The sequence below is a fragment of the Sparus aurata genome, chromosome 16 (genome assembly GCF_900880675.1).
Source record: "Sparus aurata chromosome 16, fSpaAur1.1, whole genome shotgun sequence".
Classification (NCBI taxonomy): Eukaryota; Metazoa; Chordata; class Actinopteri; order Spariformes; family Sparidae; genus Sparus; species Sparus aurata.
In genome coordinates, this window is record NC_044202.1 from 27538952 (window position 1) to 27559448 (window position 20497).

A 20497-nucleotide genomic window follows, 5' to 3' on the forward strand; every position below is an offset into this window, starting at 1 on the left:
GTTAGGTGTTTACACTGGAGTTAACACTTAGCCTTCCTGACAGCCATTCAGTGTGCAAAACACAGCTATCACCTGTCAAGATGAACTCAGGATGCATACTAACTGACAAAAAGAGAAACTGACAACCATACACTCCAAAATAAACAGATGCACACACTTGCATACAAAATAGCAAACTGCAGACATAATAAAAATATGCCCTTCTACAGAATTACAAACTTAGAGGCTAACTTCACTTCACTTTTTACATTGTAGGTGCCAGGTTCTAAAAGCAGTCACTGGTCTAGGGTTGCACTATATTACTGTCGGACTGATGATCCAAAGTTTAGAAACAAATGATCAAAATCGATACAGCAGAACCAGAGATATCACCTTTTTTATCCCACATACTCTTCTTCCTTTTCAAAACCTGGTGCCTACATTACCCACAATGCAATTAAGCCTCTGAGTAACATCATCTTGCCTCTTCTGGAGGCAATTTATCAGATTACATATAGCTTCCTCTGGAGCCACCGAGAGTTTGATACTTTTTCACATATGCAGTATTACCCCCTTTAAACACTTGAACATGTAAAGAAAATGGTGAAACTACAGTGTAACCTTTAAAGATTCTCTGCACTTTGCACTTTTAGATCATAGGCCATAAATCCCCAGAGTTAATCTAGTCAATATATCATCATCCCACAGGCTACATCAAGAAACAAGGAGAAAAATAGCTCTACTTTGTCCTCACAGTATACTGATACTTATCTAATAATCTGCCTTAGCTTCCACAGAAGAAGTGGTGCTGTATTTCTGAGTGGACAAGTTACATTACTGTGGTGTTGCTGTTGTTTTTAAATCCAGCTTTGACATTTGGACCTCTGTTAAAAAAAGGTTGAACCAACTTATCAGGTGACGTTAATTTGTTCCATTTGAACCTGGTTCATCCAGTAGCAGAATGTAGTTAGTCTACTTATTTCAAAGCCCCATTTAGAATCCTCACATAGCTAGAGTTTAGCTTAACAGGACATTTTTGATTATGACAGGCGTTTGACGCTGTGGCCCCCCTCTTTAGACAAAACTGCGCCCCACCAAACAATGCCCTATCATTCATTTCTGCAGTTTCAGGAATATGGAGACATTGGAGGATGTATGCTTAATATCATAGGTAACATTCTGGAAAATTGTAAAATATGCAAAGTTAGATACCAACAGTTCCTGTGTATATGTGTGTATATATATCAGAGGAGGCTCGTCCATAGAGGCAGAGGAGGTTGGTCCTCCTCTATTTTTGAGAGGCAAGAGGAAGATCCATTTTTTTTTTAAGAAAGAGTAACTGGTTGAAATAAATCATTACCAAATCTCAGTATCATTTATAAAATATTATATATATATTATATCATTAAAAAAGTTTCTTCTTTGGAAGAAAATCCACCTAAAACGGTTGAACAGCGACAGCTGCAGACGGAGGAGACAGAGCAGTCTGTGAGAGGAGCAGGGAGCAGGAAGGTGGGGGCTAGAGGAGGACGGAGGGCTTCTGTCCTCCGTGGGAGGGATCTCCTTCCATTCACTCAATGCATTTAGGATTTTTTCATGCTGATCTATGATTGGCTAAGACACGTAAAATGACGCGCTAAGGGAGGACGTCCTCCCTTACCAATCAGCAACCAGAATACAAGATTGACAGCAGGTTGGTCCAATAACAGTTCCTAAATTTCATTCTCAGCCAGCCATGCTCGGACAAGACATATGGAGTTTTCAGCGATATTGGAATCGGTTTTCAAAGGAAATATAAGCATTTTTCTGAAAGAAAAAAAACTGTTCGGAGAAATCAGAGAGAAGCAGTCAGAAACATAATTCATAGTTTTCGTTTCTTTCGTTCGTCCTGCTGGAGGACATAAAGTTAGCGGCACGACCGGGACAGCAACATAGTTACAGTGGACACAATACAGAGCAGCAACAAAGCCACTGTCGTGAAAGTGATGCGTTAACGGCTAAGATAGCACACGGGGTAGCGCAGTTACCTGCCATTCAGGTGACTGGGGTTCGAATCTTGAAAGGGATACAAATTTATTTATTTTTTGTCTTGTATATTAGCCTTTTAATAAAATGTTTTTTTAAAGAAGTCTTGTAAGTCATTGTTTTATTGCTTAATTTTCATTGAATATGAGAAAGTAGGGTTAATTAGTTGACTTGTATAAAATAACATGACACTGTGGACTGGTTTTCCTCCTGTCCTCCCCAATTTTTTCAGTCACCAGCCGCCAATGATATATATATATATATATATATATATATATATATATATATATATATATATATATATATATATATATATATATATATATATATAGTTGCACTGTATATCTGTAAATACTTGGAGTGGTCATTAAACACTTGAGATTGTATACTTTATTATCTTGTTTTATTGTCTACTTTATTTTTTTGTTTTATTGTCTACTTTTTATTTATATCCTTATCTTTATCTCTTGTTTCAATTCATGCTGTATTTCTATGTCTACTTTGCACAGAGCATCTGGAACAAAAACAATTTCCCCCCAGGGATTAATAAAGTATTCTGATTCTGATTCTGATGTTGGTCTATTGGTGAATTTGCATACATAGGCTTCACAATGTCCCACTAGAGCGGTCTGAGGTAAAAAAGTAAAGCACGCTAATAAAAGCTCAGTGTGGGAACATTTCCTCTAGAAAGGCAACAAAGACATTTGTATGTTGAAATGTGTGATGCTACCTGTAGTAGTACTAGCATTACTCACATCACTGCTAGCCAGGGAGAGAAAGTGTGCACGCTGTCTGGGAGACACGCCCCCGTTCATGAAATCCATTCCACAGTTTGCAGCCAGCTAGCAGGCTAGAATTGAGCAGCACTGTGGCTAGCTACTGTGTGGAAATATTTTGCACTAGTAACACCGCAAAGCAAGACAGCAAAATGCAATGTTTGCCAAGCCGTTATTCAGAGAGGCGGAAGCTCCCTTGCGACGTACAACACCACTAATGCAATTTAACATTTAATTCATCACTTCTGGTGTCATTCCAAAAGCAAGGTAAACACCCAGCAGACAACGTGAAAGCTAAAGGGATTACCAAGAAGTTGCTCAATTGCATCGTACTCGATGACCAACCGTTATCAGTGGTGAAAAGCGCAGGATTTCGCAGCCTCATTGAACACTTGCAACCATGGTATAGTTTACCATCCAGGAGGTACTAATCAGAGACTGCGCTACCTGAACTATACAACCGAGTGTCAACCAAGTTAGCTTTTTCTGACGTCCTTTTCTGACCTCACACTTACCTCAAGTTGCCTTTTGGGACATACATGCATATATATGTACACATCATACTTGCCTGTAGAGAGGAGTTTATTTCAGCCTCATATAAAACCAACAATAATGATAATAATAATATTAAAGCAAACAGAGCTCTGGTATCGGAATAGTATCGGTATCGGCAGATATCCAAATTCAGGTATCGTGGTTGGATTGGAAGTGAAAAAATGTAGATCGGTGCATCCCTAGTGGAAACCAGGGGAATCACAGGGAAAAAAACACACACAGATGTCATGGTCATTATATGTATCGTTATGCCTCTTTTGGTTACGCAGCGCTGACGTGCTGTGTAAATTGACACACTGGTGCAGCTTTACGCCTGCACTGCTTGGATCAGCGTGATCAAACAAAGGCGAGCATTCTCTGCGGGTAACAGGAGTCTCCGTGTGACAAGGGTGACTGTCATCCCTAGCTGCTAGTGGGGCTAGATATACTATGGAAAACTTTTTTTTAGCAATTTAGTCAATAACAGGTATGGTTTAAATGCACAGATTTATAAGAAAAAGTAGATAACAAATGCAAAGATGGTGCCTATTCAGTCCAATGCAAATTACTAACCTAGTGTAATGACCACAAAAGTTTTCTAGGTTTCAGGTTAAATTCCTGGTCATGTGGCCCATTGACTATGTAGTATGTCCCGCTGACCCTGCCTGTGAGGTCCTGCTGGCACATAGACTTTACACTTTGATGATGTCACAGATTTTAAAATCTGAAATGAAATATGAAACCTCCATTAGTCAAAGTTCCATAACAGAAAGAGTCGTAAGTAGTCGTAAATGTTTGCAGTGCGAGGTGTCCTGTCAACAGTTTTACAGACCTCTCTTTAATAATAGTTTATGGGGAAAATGTTCTTTGGGCCACAGGGGAATTTTTCACTGCAATACCAGAAGTAGCCACTGGGCATAACTGAAAGCAAGGCTAACCAGTTCCATTGTACACGGGGCTGTAATGCAATCATGTTTAACTGTCTTTAGATCCATTTCTCTTTGAGCTGTTGACAGATCTGTCAGCTATAAACACATTTAACTGCCACCGTCAATCATTTCAGAAAATGGCACGTGGGAAAGAGACATTCCTCAGAGACATGTGGTTCATTAAGCCAGAAATTAACAACCTCCACACATTCAGCTAGTCAGTAAGTAGTCATGAAAGTGGTTACACGACCCCGATAACAAAAAAATAATGAGTAATGTCGTATCTCCTTCATACAATCATGTGGTTCACAAAGTAGTAAACCTCATCCAATCCTTGCTTGTGAACGACTGAGCCTTTCAGGGATGCCCTTTTTATTCTCAATCATGATACTATCACTTGTTATCAACGAACCTGTGTACCTATGGAATTTTCCAAACAGGTGCTTTAGGAGCATAGCACAACTTCCCCAGTCTTTTTTTGCACCTGCCCCAACTTGTTTAAAACATGTTGCTGCCATCATATTCAGAATAAGCATATATTTACAAGAAGCAATAAGTTTATCTGGTTAACATTAAATATGTTGTCTTTATGCTGTTTTCAATAGAGTATATATTAGCTGATTATTATATTCTGTTTTGTTTTACACAGCATCCCAACAATGTAATACAGATCATAATTAGACTCAAGAACAACAACATATGCATGTCAAAGCCACAGATGAAATGCAAGACAAAGGACCTAAATGAAGACCTAACCTAATTAGCACTTGCAGTTTCTGTAAAGAGAAAGGCTACTTCTCAACCTACAAAGCTGTTTTTAACTTCGGAAAAAAACAATAACCTGTCAACGGTTCAAACAGAAAACAATATATCTCACAGCCAGCTCCCTGGAGCGACATCCTTTACACGTGAGTGAATCTATTATTCTCTCCCAACCCTCCCTACAGCATACCAGTAAGTCCTCTTTACCCCACCTGCACAGCTATCTCCTCCAAGTCATCTTGCAAAATCTGTCTCGGTCAGAATAATCTAGACAGCACACAACTGTTCAATATTGAATACTCGATATGTGATGAAATGCTGGTTCGTTGAAAATGTCACAAAAGTTCCCAGTTTTAAAAGCCCTGTAATCTTTTAAAGTGAGGTAATATCTGTTTAAGACTGCAAAAGGTTTGGCAGTGTTGTTCAAGTACTCAATCAGCAGTACATCATTTATTATCATGTGATCTGCTTGAAAGTGCTTTTAGTCAAAACCTTTCCCTAACTAAGTGCATTCCTGCAAAGAGAAACCCATGACAGGACAGAGCAGAGAAACAGCAGATTAAAGAACTGGATCACAACCAAAGGAAGATCTGCTGACATGGACAACATGACTGAACACATTTTTTCATGCTAGATTCAGCGTGTGTCTATAATAATGTATTTCCCAACTTTTTATTCCATGGTTGAATATAAAAAAAATGTCTCCCTTTCTAATAAAAAGCTTGAAACATCAAGTTTGCAAGTTCTCAGTGAAAACTGGAAGAACTGTTCATCCTCTTCCATCCTTTGTGTCTCACACCACAATTCTCACTAATAACCTCCTGTTCCTGCTCAGTTCGGCCAGCCAACAGTGTTGTTCACAAACATACTTTCACTTTCAGACAGTCTGAGCCTTCAGATCTGACAACACAGGTTTGGCCTCTGAACAAACCCGCTCAACAGCCCAATACTCGATCCTTTGTCAGTTCTATTTTAAATCGTAATGTGATAAAAAGTTTTGCTCATAAGAAAGGTAAGTTTTAGCTCTAAATATCACATCATGAAACCCTCATCATTACACAGCTGAACCTAGGACCAAATAATTAGGGCAGGATTTGCAACCTTCCTACTTTTTTGCCTCACAGTCATTGGGATCATTTTATGGAATATAAGTTAAAGGATGGGAACACTCTGGCACTAAAGCTTAAACTGGATTGGTAGCCACTGTGACTGGATGATGCAGCTTAGCTAAAGCATTGATTTTTATCTATATGCCTTTAAGTCAATCAAATGTTCGCTTGTTTATTTTGGCTTTTTAACACCACACCTTCACTGTAGTGATGACCTAAATTGTAACAGCATTTTGGAGCACTGCTTCCCTCTAATCAAGTATCAAATACCTTGGTCAAAGCTACCGTACTCAACTTTTTTATAGACCCTACAGACTTGTGTATGTATCATCACAGTTATATGTTGAAGACAGGCCCAATCACCTTAGCTCTCAAACAAAACAGCCCCCACACAAAACCTCTGAACTTTTTACAATCCCTCGGTATTATCAGTGAGTTTGACCAGGCTGTACTTTCCCTGTTCTCTGTGTACATGATTTTTTTCAAGTGCTAGAATGGTCAGATTCCAGTAAGTCACAGGCCTGGTATCCAAAAGTGCAGTGACATAATTCACCTCCATTATTTTGTCAAGGCAGAACCGATGCAGTGGTAGTCCCCGACTGTACCACAGATGCAGAATATGGGGGAAATGTGTGAATTGTCCAGGTTACCAGTTGCTGAATATCAACAGACAAATGTTAAGTCATCAATTTGTGTTAATTACCATTCATTCAAGTCAATTGAAATCAAAATATGTTTGATTTTGCATCAAACATAGAGAATATTCCTAAGGGAAAAACGTCCACCATATTCAATCGAGAATCAGAAATTGTTTAAAATCTGCAGCCATTTTACATTATTACACCTAGCTGAGTGGGAAAACCAAATCAGTCTTATTGTGCACCCTTTTGTTCTGTTCTCTTGGTCCTAAAACAAGTGACAGTGACATTCATCTCTCTCACCTGTGTGACAGTGTACCAAGGGTACAGGTATCATCGCTGCTCTGACTTCTGTCCAAGTCATATTTACCAGCTTAGACACATCATCACATTGATGTAGTGACATTTAATTAGACTGAACAAGAATATGTGTCATACTTGCACAGCAGGTTTTTCATGTCAGTGTGATGCAAACCTGCCTTCCTGATAACACAACAGCATCTGTCAATTATACCTTAATTAAGCTGACAACAGTTGACAATAACACCTGTGTCAGATACAATAGATCAAAACACATCAACAACTTGGTTTGGATGCATCTATGAAACATATTTGAGGAAAAATGAAGAGAGAAATGGAAATATCAGGGATACATAAAGAACTGGGAACTTATTTGACAATTTTTAATGACCACTTGAGGTTAACCAGTCTCTTTTTCAATCTTTAATTTATCCAGGGAAGAGTGACTCAGAATGGCTATTTGCTGCACAGTTCCCCACATTCCCATCAAGGAGCTGCCAGAGTCTCGCCCTGTCAGCCACTGAGAAATGATTAAAAGGGTGGAGGTCAAATGCCTTGCCTCAGGCCACCTTAGAAGAGAGGGGTCAGTCTGTGCTTCACATTCAGTTTCAATAACTTCTAAGAGTAAAACTCAGTACTTTCAACTGCTCTTCCTCTTTGCTGGTTATCTTGTTTTGCAAAAGTTGCTGCCAAACAAAAATGATGCATGACTAAACTAGCTCAACCATAAGTCAATGCCACAGCTCTTAGTGCCAGGGGGAAAACAGTCGCTCTGTGACATTCTTCTGCTCCCACACTGCAGCTCTTCCCTCAGGTAAGTCACTTTGTGAAATAGGTACACTAGTTTTCAAAGTGCTGACGAAGATCTGCCAGGGTAATTTATTAATGGGAGGTTCTGACCACATTTATTGGAGGTATTTTTATTTCAAACTCTGACATTGTTACAGTGGTAATAACATACACGAGAATCATTTCGCCTAGATAAAGTTTGCAAGATAATTATTTGGACAACATAAGCCTCTTCAAATCAAATCACTGCCCATAAAATCAAGAAGTGAAAATCAATTATTCAACTTGTTTTCATCTTACCTGTGGCTACTGAAGCTGTCCAGTTCATCGGTCTCAGGGAAGAACACATCTCCTCCCTCCTCTTTTCGCTTGGATTTCTTCCGTTTCAGCCTAAATGACAACAGCTTCTTTCCCTTCTTTGATTTCGGGGACACGGGCAAACCATCATCCCCCATTGTAGCGTTGTCTCCTGCGCTGGGGGGACCGGGGACCGCCGGTAAGGTCCCCGGCTCGTCTCTTGGGTTTGTGGTCTCTCCATCTTTGAGGGGGCCAGATCGTTTGAGCTCCCTGTTTTCTTTTTCAGGTGATTTAACTTTAAACAAGCTCTTTAGTTTCAGTGTGCTGGACTTACTCATAGTGTCCGTAAGGTGCGAGAAGGAAAATAAAACTACGACGTGAGTTGTCCTACTTATAAATGCAGGAGGAGTGATTCACCAGGCTAACCTGCAGAGCGGGTTACCGCGAGGGCGGACTTGCCCACTTTAATCGCGCGCGCATCAGGTAAGAGAAAGCTCCAGCAGTGTCAACACACACACACACACACACACCAGAGTTACGTTACACTTCCGACTGTTACCTTCAAAACAAAATGCCTTTACGTATTTAAATGATTGGGATCAATAAAGTAATTCTGTTCTATTCTATTAAGGAATATTTGTTCGAACAACATTCCGTAAATTGTTGACATGGTGTATCGTGTTAAAAGAATATGTAATTTTGGATGCCAACCCGAGTATTTAAGCACCAAAGCTTTTTTATTTTAAATTCTAATTAAAATATAATTATGGTGGATGAATACCGATTTATTTTATTTTTACACACGTAAAGGAGAGAGAGAAACGGAGAAAGAAAGGGGAAGTATTTTTCTCTGTGGAATTCTTCTTTGTAGTATTTAATTCTCTCTATCATTGAAATTGACTGCAACAAAAAACTAATACATAAATATAAGGAGACTAGAAATAGGCTACTTTAATCAGCCTATGACATACATTTCATTATAAATGAATCCCTCGTAATTAAAACATCTGAGTTTGGGGGGCGCCGTTTAGCTCAGTTGGTAGAGCGGGCGTCCCATGTGCTGAGGCTCTGCCGCGGACCGGGTGCGACTCCCAGCCTGGGTCCCTTTGCTGTGTGTCACTCCCCCTCTCTCTCTCCCTGTTTCCTGTCATATCTTCCGCTGCTGTTAATAAAGCCGTAAAAGGCCAAAAAAAAATACTTAAAAAAAACAACAACAACATCTGAGTTTGGTGTTTGAAAATGTGTCTGTGGATTGTTTAGTGTGTATGCTAAGAGACCTGATGTAGCTCAGCGGGTAGAGCAGGTCAGCTAGCTAGGAAGCTAGGAAGGTCGCTGGTTCAAATCTCAGCTGAGCTGAGCTGAGCTGCCAAAGTGTCCTTGAGCAAGATACTGAACCCCAAATTTCTGTTGGCACCTTGCATCATCAGTGAGGGCCCTGCAAGGAGCTGGGGACTTGTCCAGGGAGTACCCTGCCCTCACCCAGAGACAGCAACAAACCCCAATGACCCCATAAAAGGGATAAAGTGGTTACAGACAGTATGGGTTAACACACAGTTCTTTATATCATTCTGTCTATAATAATAAAAACAGAAGTCATTGCTCATTATAATGCACCTTTTCCATTGTGTCTGTCAGTCTCAAACTCCACTGATTATCTGCTATCCACTGAAATAACAGCTCTATCTGCTGGTCATATTGAGGAAAAGCACCTATGCCTGATTTTATTTTTCATCAAAATCAGTTAATTATTCCCTGATAAATTACTAAAAATGAAGAAGAATACAGTGAGAAAAAAAATCTTGGATATGTCATTTTATCTGGCTCTCGCGAGGAAGTTAATGAGGTCTAATCTGGGTCGAGACCTGTCCTCTATCCAATTTGTGGCAATCAGTTGTTTTTGTGTAATCCTGCTGACAAGCAAACCAACCAACCAACAAACAAACAGACATGGGTGAAAACAAATCTCCAAAAATATCCACTATTTGATGGTTTTTGAAGTAAAAAAAGTAAAGGGTGAATTAGACTAAATAATTTACAATTATAGAATAATAATAATAAATAAACTTCAACCATTAAACATTAAACCAGAAAATACAAACAAAACTTGGCTAAGGTTTCAGGGCATGCATGAGATTATCAGTCATCTTGCAATGAATCATAGCTTGGAAAGCAAAAAAAAACTAAATATGCATTGAGCATGCAGGGGGGAATCTCCCTGCAATCAGAGAGCTACACAGTGTTGTTTTGTTGGTATGATCTATGTACAAAGGTGGGCAGATCGGATCAGTTTGAGATCAAAAGCAGGAAGATCACAGAAGTACTGTACTCACAAATCAGCAGAGCCTGTGCGATGTGGTTTGGCTTAATCTTTTATTGAGATCTTTTCTACAGTCATTTTGATGTAAAGCCTCCGCATAGAAATCTTCTTCTTTACAAGCAGCTTTGACAACGGCGGAGGAGGAATATAGTATTTTCTCTTGACTTGACAACATCAGACCCAAAAGACAAAGACATTACACAGGAGAGAATCTGCATCATTCTGCAAGGTATGTATGTTCTAAAAAAATGTAAGCACTAAAACCCTTTAAATTTTGTCTTGAATTTTAGTTACTTCATAATGTTTTGAAATGCATTTAGTATGCATTTAATATTTAATGATATTAAAGGCTTTTTCTACAAGTGATACATTTTGAAGCCTGAAATGGCATTGGACTGATCATGGTTAGGGGCCGGATCAGATTTAAATCATTGAAATGATTGACAATTTTTAAATATTCAAATTATAATTACTTGTTCACGGAAAACTAAAATTACGCTGACGGAACACCTCACAAAATGTTGATGAAGGTTCTCAGTCATCCAGGTCAAGGTAATTCTAAGTGCTGTATTGTAGGCAACTGGACTTGTTTCAGTTCACGAAAGCTGTCAGTTCTGCAAAATATTTACAGAACACTTGAAGTTCTCAAAATGCATTTCTATAAAAAAGGCTCATCCCTTTCCTGTTCTATTGTCTTCGTAAACAAACATGTACAATACCTTCCTCATTGACAAGTGCTGCTACACCACACTATATATAATCTTACTTTTGTGTTTTTTGAGAAGTGAAAGTTCTGTGACAAGAGATACTATCACATGCCATGTTTGTACTTTAGATCAAGTTTTTGAAGAAGTAAGCTGAAGCGTGCAATTTGTCTTCCATGTACTTCTATTTAAATCGCGTGAGAAATGTGCTGTATTAAATGTGCAGCAAGTTTTGGTTGGTGTGACTAAATATCCATCAGTTACATTGAAAAGAAAATGTGTGTATGTGTATATACACCCTGGTTTTCAGTCATACATTGAGGATCCGATAGGGCTCTTATCAGCTTCTAGGATCAGACAAAGCACAGAGCGCAAACACCTGCAGCCTACCAATGCGTACAATCACTTGATTTCTAATAGGACTGAAATTGGGTCATTCACAACCAGAGGAAGAGCTTAACTAGAACACTGGTCTTTTTTCCTGTAAACAGACAAAATCTGTAATGTCAGTTTTACTCAGAGCATTGAAGTGTACCCACTAAGTGATTTGTCATTTTTTAAGTAGTGGAAAAGACATTTAGATCTGTTCCTCAAAGCTACTACAAGTACTTAAATTTTTTTAGTTGATTCTCTTAGTTAAAAGTTATAGTTACATTCAGTTATATATGTATGTATATATATATATATATATATATATATATATATATATATATATATATATATATATATATCTCACTGTATATATATATATATATATACAGTGAGAGAGAGAGAGAGAGAGAGAGGGATAGTAAATAGATAATATATAAATATATTATATATTATATTATTATATTTATAATCTAATATAGTTGAAACTCCTCGTTGTATTTCTTCTATTATCCTCTGTTTGGTGTAAGCAATTATCTTGTCTTCTGCAGATTAAAAACATGGATTCAGTCACTCAATACTATGATGATATCGCAGAAGATGGAGGACTCTGCAACTTGGACCCTAACCCCATGGAGGCCATCACCAAAACTTACATCCACAGCATCATTTGTGCCTTCGGCTTGGTTGGCAACGCTCTTGTGATTGTCACCTACATATTCTACAAGAGAACCAAGACAATGACAGATGTCTATCTTTTCAACATGGCGATGGCAGACCTCATCTTTGTAGCAGCTCTGCCATTCATCATATACAATGAGCAGCACAGTTGGTTAATGGGATCAGTGGCTTGCAAGATACTAAGGTCAGCCTACAGTATCAACCTCTACAGTGGCATGCTCCTGCTTGCATGCATTAGTGGTGATCGTTATGTTGCTATTGTTCAAGCTAGAAGATCTTTCGGTGCTCGCTCACACACTCTGGTCTACAGCCGCCTCATCTGCTCAGTTGTCTGGGTATTTGCTTTGGCTTTAACTTTGCCCACACTTATCTACACTGAGATCTTTGAAGAGCAGAATCTGGGGCCTGAGCCTGTCACTGTGATGTGTCAGCTGTCTTTCAACAACTATGAGATAGCAAAGCTGATGAAGGTGCTGGTTCCCAGCCTTCAGATGGCCATCGGCTTCCTGCTGCCTCTGCTGGTGATGGTGTTCTGTTACTCCAGCATTGTCTACACCTTGCTGAGAGCACAGAGCAGCCAGAGGCATAAGGCAGTTCGTGTAATTTTGGCGGTTGTTGTGGTTTTCATCCTTTGCCACCTTCCATACAACGCAGTTCTACTGGACCACACATTGGCTCTTTTTACCGAGAGGAGCTGTCGGGCAGAAAAGATTAAACTCCAAGTTCTGGCCATTTCCAGGAGCGTAGCCTACCTCCACTGCTGCCTCAATCCTATCCTCTATGCCTTCATTGGGGTAAAGTTCCGGAGCCACTTCAAGCAGATAATGTTGGACCTCTGGTGCTTTAGCAAAAAGTACATCTACAATGCTCGTTCATCACGTGGGACATCTGAAATGTGCGTTTCAGCCGCCATGTCTTCAGACGGAAATAACAACATGTCATCTTTTACTGCATGATGTTGCAGTGGTAATTAGCAAAGCCATTAATAAAGTAGACACATAAGTAGTGATGATGGCATCTGTGCAAAGTGTGCTTAAATAAAACATAATGTATCAATATCTACATTATTCTGAGAGAACATTTGTAAGTTAATTTTAATATAATACAACAATTTATAAAACATTTTTTTTAGAGCTGCAATGATTAATCGACTAGTTGAAATTGAGTTGTTAAATTCTTAAAACTTCTTAAATGTGAATATTTTGTGAAGATTTCTTTCCTCCTCTATGACAGTGAACTCTTTGAAATTAAAATGACAGTGAAGCTTGAACAGACTAAACGACAATGACTATAATGATTAGTTGCATCAGGTTTCAACATGGTTCCATAGGGGCCACGTTAGACAGTTACTTTCAAGTTGGATGTAATTTGTTTTATTGGAAAACCAAATATCTACCTGTAAATAATTAAAGTAAAACTGATTGTTAAATCTTCAGAAGGGTATTCTTGTGATTAAAGGGTAACATTAAAGTGTTAATGAGGACTTCTACAGCATACATGAAAACAAGTTTGTGGCTCCAGAGGAAGCTACATGTAGTTTGATAAACCGAATGCATGAAAAAAAAAAACTTTGGTGCTGCTGCATCGATTTGATCATTTGTTTTTGAACTGTCCATAATGGGTTTACCAGACTTAAAGGAGTGCAATGCTAGACCAGTGGTCAGTTTTCCAGAATTTGGTGCCTACATTACCCACAATGCAATTTAATCATAATTTATCAGATTATATGCAGCATCCTCTAGAGTTACAAAAGGCTTTCCATTACGTTTTTCACATATAAAGTAGAATTCCCCAAGACCTATAAATGCACATTAATGTGACAAATTGGTGGAATTACCCTTGAGCACTGCACTTCCATTGAATAGATTTTGGTTACATAGTTTATCTAAAGTCCAATAGGCACAATAGAGGGTCCCTTGTGACTGTGCAACCCAGAAAGATCCCAAGAAAAAAGGTCTACTTATCCCATAGTCTATTTTTCACAGATTTAGAGATTTTGTGAATATTTTTCCAAACATCTGTATTCAGAGTAATACTGAAATCTATCCCCCAAATACTTGAAGGCAACTCCACACCTTGACTTGGGAGCCATTTGACAATTTATAAATATTTTCCTTTTATCCCTTGATATATTTAGCAAGTTTTTTTCTCATTTTGATGGTTTGGTATAATCACTGTCTCTCCAAATAGCCAGAAAGCTGTGCTCTTATCTGCATTTAAGCTACACAATCTTTATCCTGTAAACCATACTTGCAACAGCTATATACTGTGCATATACCCTATTTTGTCATACATTATAAAGATTTTATTTTTTATATCTGATATTCTTCTATCACACTGAATAAACTTTAAGTCTAAAACATTTTCTTTTACACTGTCAGACAACACATTTAAGTTCTTGACAATCAGATGCTGTGAAAATTGACGGTCTGTCTCAAAAAGCACTGCAGATGATACTTAAGTTTCCAGTGTTGGTGTAACCTCTTGATCATTACATAAATAATGCTGTAAAAATATAAATTGTACCACTGAATAGAATGTTAAGCATGATACATTCAGTGTATAATAATGTATTTTGAACCAGCTTATAAAATCACCAAGCACCATGTAATGATACCAAATGACTTAGTATCCAGTAACTTGACATTTAAATCCTGAATAGCATACCTGAATACTATGGCACACACTCGTCTGTTTGTATGTTATATAAACTTTCTGTGTCTTAACCCTAACTTAAGGTTCAATTACTTTTTCTGAGTATTGAAATAAGATAACAGAGAAAGTGGAAGAGTGTCAGCACATTATCTTCCCCCAGAGAGAAGATGCTGCTGATAATGACAGATAAATCTTATCTATGTGTGGTGCAGCATTTTTGCCTGTTGTACTTCTGGCTGGGAGGAGATGGTGTCTGTGATGAAGATGTGCAGGCAGGGAAATGTAAGAAGGAAAATAAAACAAGCATGCCAAACTTGGAGACAAGATGCAAATGCCTCCAGTCCTCTTTTGGAAACACTGTCGACTCCCATGTTCATGCAGCTGAAGAATGCAAATATGCATACACCATGTGTCTTCTACAACATTTTAAGAAAACCAATATAGAAAATAACCCATTTGTAGCTTTATCAGAACTCTTAATTAAAGATATTACATGTTCCTGCATTGTGAATGTGTTGTTTTTGGGCATGAAACAGATTAAAAAATCCTTTTCCTTGTGCCTTTAACTGCCAAACAGACAATGACCCTAAGACCACAATAAGGCAAATAAAGTTGACAACAATAGTATGAAAGTCATTGGTGGTAATGGTTTTATCCCTGTCTGGTTAGACGCAACAGAACTGCTCACAACTGTCTAAAGTAACAAAAGTATTTACTGACAAAAACACAAACTACTAGTACTATTAAATGCTCAGATACCCACCAGTATATGTGGATTTTGCTGACGTCTCTTTTTTAAGCATGACATTGATTTTTTCTGAACAATGATCTTGAACCATCATCATGCTAATTCTGCATCCTTATTACTAAAGTCTGCTCTATTGTTTTCAGGAAAGAGAAACTTTGCAAGGACCTCAAGCCTCACTTAAGAGCCTAATTTTTAAAGCAAGATCTACAATAAATTTTGATTTTAAGTATGACTTCAGCAAAAGGCTGCATATAAGCAACTATTTCTGAAACCTTGCTTTGATGTGGAAATAACTATTCTCTTTGCAAAATCTAAAGAAACGTCAAAGTGATGATTTTCAGTTGAGTTTGGAACATCTAAGCCTCTCTCAAGCTGAATGTTATGCTTTGTTTGTCAACCCACTTTTAGGTCCTGTAAATACTTAATGGATGATATACCACCGTATCCACCCTCCTGTTGTTCCATACAATTAACTGAATGTAAAGCAGGCAAGCTACATGTCAATAGCAACTGTTTTGTTCACATCTTCCATCCTGACAACCCTCCCACTTGTATTTTGTTTGCCATACAACTGGCTCAAACCGGTAACATCTGTACTGGGGCGTCACTCTTGGACAATCTTTCCTTACTTTGGCTTCATACCTCTTTCTTTCAACACCACACATTCAAATGTTTCATGCACTCACAGCTATTGACATACATGCATTTCATGAACATTATGATTATCTTTTGGGTTTGGTTATCCTGCAGTCCCTTATGCATTTGACATCGAGCCAGCTGGTCACACAAGTTAACTGTATGGAAATTCCAGAACTAACATTACGCAATTTGAATCATTCAGTCAAATTGATATTTCACTTGAGACCCATTTGAATGCCAGATGTGAACTGCAGTTAAACTCAGCTGGATGCAGGCACAGTCTGGATACATCTGGACACAAGATAATCCTTGATAGGACGGGATCCAACACATTTTGCAATCAAAACTGAACATTGTATGGTCTTAACTTCCACAATCATTTAGCAAATTATTGAGTTTTAGAACAATTTCTACTTTTTCTCAGAAACAGAAACAAACAATATACAAAAAGTTGTCATGCCAAAACTTGAACAGCTGACTGTCTGCACACCTCTTTGTGAAACCATGACTTGCAGTGCAGCTGTTTATTATTTGCTTAATGATAGCCACGATAGATGTAGACAGACGTACAAAACCTAAACCAACCAGTACATGATCTTTGTGTGCGTGTGTGTTTGCAGAACCGAAAAGCAGGGATGACACACAATTTCCAGCATTGCATTACACTGTGTACACTGTGTGTGATAAAATTTCAGAATACATTTTGAAATACTTTAGTCCTTCCCACTGAAGTAAGAGCACAGGTGTAGGTGATGGATGTAACATTAAAGGTCCCATATGATGCACTATTCAGGTTATTTTTAATTGGGTGTCTACTAGAAAATATTTACATGCTTTAATGTTTAATAAACACATTAATTTTCCTTCACTGTCCATTATGGTAGCACCTCTATTCACCCTCTATCTCAATGCGCTGTTTTAGTGTGTCAGGGACCGAGCCAGCAGGCAATAGAATGCACAGTGTAATTTTCAAAAAATGAGTTTTATTAACAAACAAATAAAAATAAATAATTAACAAAATATTGAATAAAGTTCTGGGCCTCTAAAATAGGTTAACTAAACAGAACTTAACCTAAACCAAAGACACCCTAGCTCAGGACCAGTGTTGGGGAGTAACGAATTACATGTAACGACGTTACGTAATTTAACTACAAAATGTACGTAATTGTAATCCGTTACATTACTGGGAGAAAATATGTAATTAAATTACAGTTGCTTTTGGAAATTTCAATGATTACAACTTAAGTTACATTTGAAAAATCACAGCAAAAGCTCGGATTTATCAAATAGTTTTTGCCCCCCTGGATTCATGTTTGTTTTTAGTTATTTTCATATCAACATCCTCCTTCCAAAACTGACGCTTGTGATTGGCTCTCTCTGGTCATGTGCCATTCGACTCAACCGACAAACCGTACGGCGGCAGTCAGACTCAGCAGCAACAGTGTCGGTGGCGCACATGATGTTCCTGGGCTGGAAATACAAAAACACTTAATACAGACAGAAGCCAGGCTTCCCTGTATTACAAAGGTGGCTCTCTTTTAACCCGGCTAGATCACCATGGTAACTTATGCTTAGCTCATAACCTGGTCCCGACCAGGTTCTGTTCAGAGTTTTATAATAAAATCGGCTATAAAAGCGCTGCTGTTTCACTATTTAACTCATTTACAACCAGTGTTGGGAAGATTACTTTGGAAATGTAGTTGGTTACAATTACAAGTTACCCTGTTGAAAATGTAATAGTAGTGTAACTAACTAATGTAACTAATTACATTTGATTACATTATGATTACTTTTCTTAATTTTGAATGAAATCTCTCAACTGCTAACCATTTTCACATTTTAAGACCTATAGTGTGATAAACCTTTCAGTTCAAAGGTTTAACCATATATTATGAGTCTGACCTTAGGCCTGTACTGCAAAGGAGGCTCACTTCCTCACTAAATAGAGCGACAACGGGCTGATTTCAGACAAGAGGAGCAGGTTGTTTTAATGGAGAGAGTATGAGCAATACAAAAAAGCCTGATCACAGCCTGAAGCAACAGTGTTGCTGCAAATATGACAAGACGAGGCTGATTTTAATTTCACCTTTATTTTGAAAGTCCAGTGGAGCTGGATCAGAACATAGCATTTGTACGGGGGGGAGAGATCGCACTGATCCGCTGCTGTTTACTTTCTCTCTGAGCGTCTCTACAGATGTTCAGCTGATGATCCGACTGGCGTCAGGAGGTCATTTATTAGGCTATAGCCTATTTACTTTTATATACAGTCAGTCACCACTGAAAGAAGTTGTGCGCTCGCAGCAGGACAGATAATTTAACTTAATGTGGCCATGAATAAATTGTTTCGCCTGTTATGTGTTGCCCAAACGCAAATCTTGAGTAGGTCTACTGTGTTTTCTCACATTTAAAAAGGTCTTTGTACAGAGACAACATGAGATTTGCTTGTAGCTACAGCACCTAAAAAACCCACTGTAACCTATTTTCATACGCACACCAGCCTCGCTTTCAATAAAACACACACTGGCATTTTATAATTGCGATCAGTGAAATATATGAAAACAATATAAAACACAGTATAACACAACAGTTGTTGTTGCTCTAAAGCTTCATATTTAAAAGCAGCTCAATGTAGAGCTGTCAGAAATTAAAATCAGCCTCCTCTTGTCATATTTGCAGCAAACCTGTTGCTTCAGGCTGTGATCAGGCTTTTTTTGTATTGCTCATACTCTCTCCATTAAAACAACCTGCTCCTCTTGGCTGAAATCAGCCCGTTGTCGCTCTATTTAGTGAGGAAGTGAGCCTCCTTTGCAGTACAGGCCTAAGGTCAGACTCATAATATATGGTTAAACCTTTGAACTGAAAGGTTTATCACACTATAGGTCTTAAAATGTGAAAATGGTTAGCAGTTGAGAGATTTCATTCAAAATTAAGAAAAGTAATCATAATGTAATCAAATGTAATTAGTTACATTACTTTGAGAAAGTAATTGAAATAGTTACACTACTATTACATTTTCAACAGGGTAACTTGTAATTGTAACCAACTACATTTCCAAAGTAATCTTCCCAACACTGCTCAGGACAGACTAACAGCAACCAAATGAAACATAGGGGTTCACATATATACTGGCTGATCAGGCCATTTTAGACACACTGGGGGATAGACAAAGACATAACCACTTAAGCAAGACTACAAAGAAACACAAATCACCACTAATTAGTCTACCTGATCTTTAGGGAAGAAAATTAATAAGCAGCCAGCACTATTTAAGGCCAGCTGATGCAGATTGGCCTCCTTTTGCTGGCCAGCCAGGAACTCCACTGCAACTCCCAGGAACTGGTAACTCAAAGAATATCACATTAACTTTCCATGCAATTCATGACATTATTGAAACAAATAGCAAAATTGACTAAGAAAAGTTATCTAAATGTGTGCACTATAAAAGGAAACCATTCTGTCAAAACTACTAATAAAAAGTGTCATATGTTTCATATGACACTTTTTATTAGTAGTTTTGACAGAATGGTTAAAACCTGTGTCCAGTTATTTCTGTCTTTATGAGTATTATGTAAAGAAACCTAACAAAAGTAAATAAATTAGATGAGTTACCACCCTTTGTGTGTTATTCAGTGTGGGGTTGCTACTGCGGCCATCACATAGTGCCCGTCTCTTAAGGCCCTGCTCGAGAAAAGCACATCCTGCTCTGATTTGTCAGTTCTCATACGCCTGAACAGACACCGCCCACTGTCTTTATGTATCAGATTTGTTTTTGTAACAGTGGTGTGCTGGGGCAGGGCTGAATGTGGTGAGTGTCCTGACAGCTTGATTAAAGGCATAGTTTTTGAATACAGGCTGTGTGCATTTCTCTGTGGGCTCAGCATTTTAGTACTTTCACACAGTTTATATAGCACCTTGGCCTGCTTTACAATTAAAAATGCCATGGAAATTTCACTGTTTACAGTATGGGACATTTAATGGTGGCACTGTTCTTTTAGGTGTATCATTACATCATGCTAGTGGTAAACAAGCATGTAAAATACCAGTAATTTCGTCAGTCAGTGTGTTGTCACACGAAATGTTGCTATGAAAAAGGTCTATTACAAACTGAGCACCATAAAAAAATTCCAACTATAATTGTGCAAGCAGTCACACTGCATGTTGGCCTGCGTGAGTACAACAGGATGCTGCAAGGGCTCTGCAACAGTCCAGCCTCGTTTATGCAGCAATCTCACTTTCACCAGTCTGC

General features: G+C 38.3%; 2 protein-coding genes across 2 annotated transcripts in view; one reads left to right on the forward strand and one right to left on the reverse strand.

Annotated features, from left to right (window-relative positions):
* crybg1a (crystallin beta-gamma domain containing 1a) overlaps nt 1-8521 on the reverse strand; it is a 52239-nt gene extending 43718 nt beyond the window's left edge. Inside the window, exon 1 of the mRNA XM_030443859.1 lies at nt 8142-8521. Within this exon, the coding sequence (XP_030299719.1) occupies nt 8142-8476 (335 nt within the window). The 5' untranslated portion in view covers nt 8477-8521. The remainder of the gene's footprint in view (nt 1-8141) is intronic.
* Nucleotides 8522-10450: 1929 nt separating this feature from the next.
* On the forward strand, nt 10451-13638 carry ccr6b (chemokine (C-C motif) receptor 6b). The gene is made up of 2 exons (XM_030443861.1): nt 10451-10684; nt 12080-13638. The coding sequence occupies exon 2, from the start codon at nt 12089-12091 to the stop codon at nt 13163-13165; it is 1077 nt and encodes a 358-aa protein (XP_030299721.1). The 5' UTR covers nt 10451-10684; nt 12080-12088; the 3' UTR covers nt 13166-13638.
* The last annotated feature ends 6859 nt before the right edge of the window (nt 13639-20497 follow it).

Excerpts from the sequence above, each read along its gene's own strand:
- ccr6b (XM_030443861.1), top strand. The coding sequence starts at position 12,089 with ATGGATTCAGTCACTCAATACTATGATGATATCGCAGAAGATGGAGGA.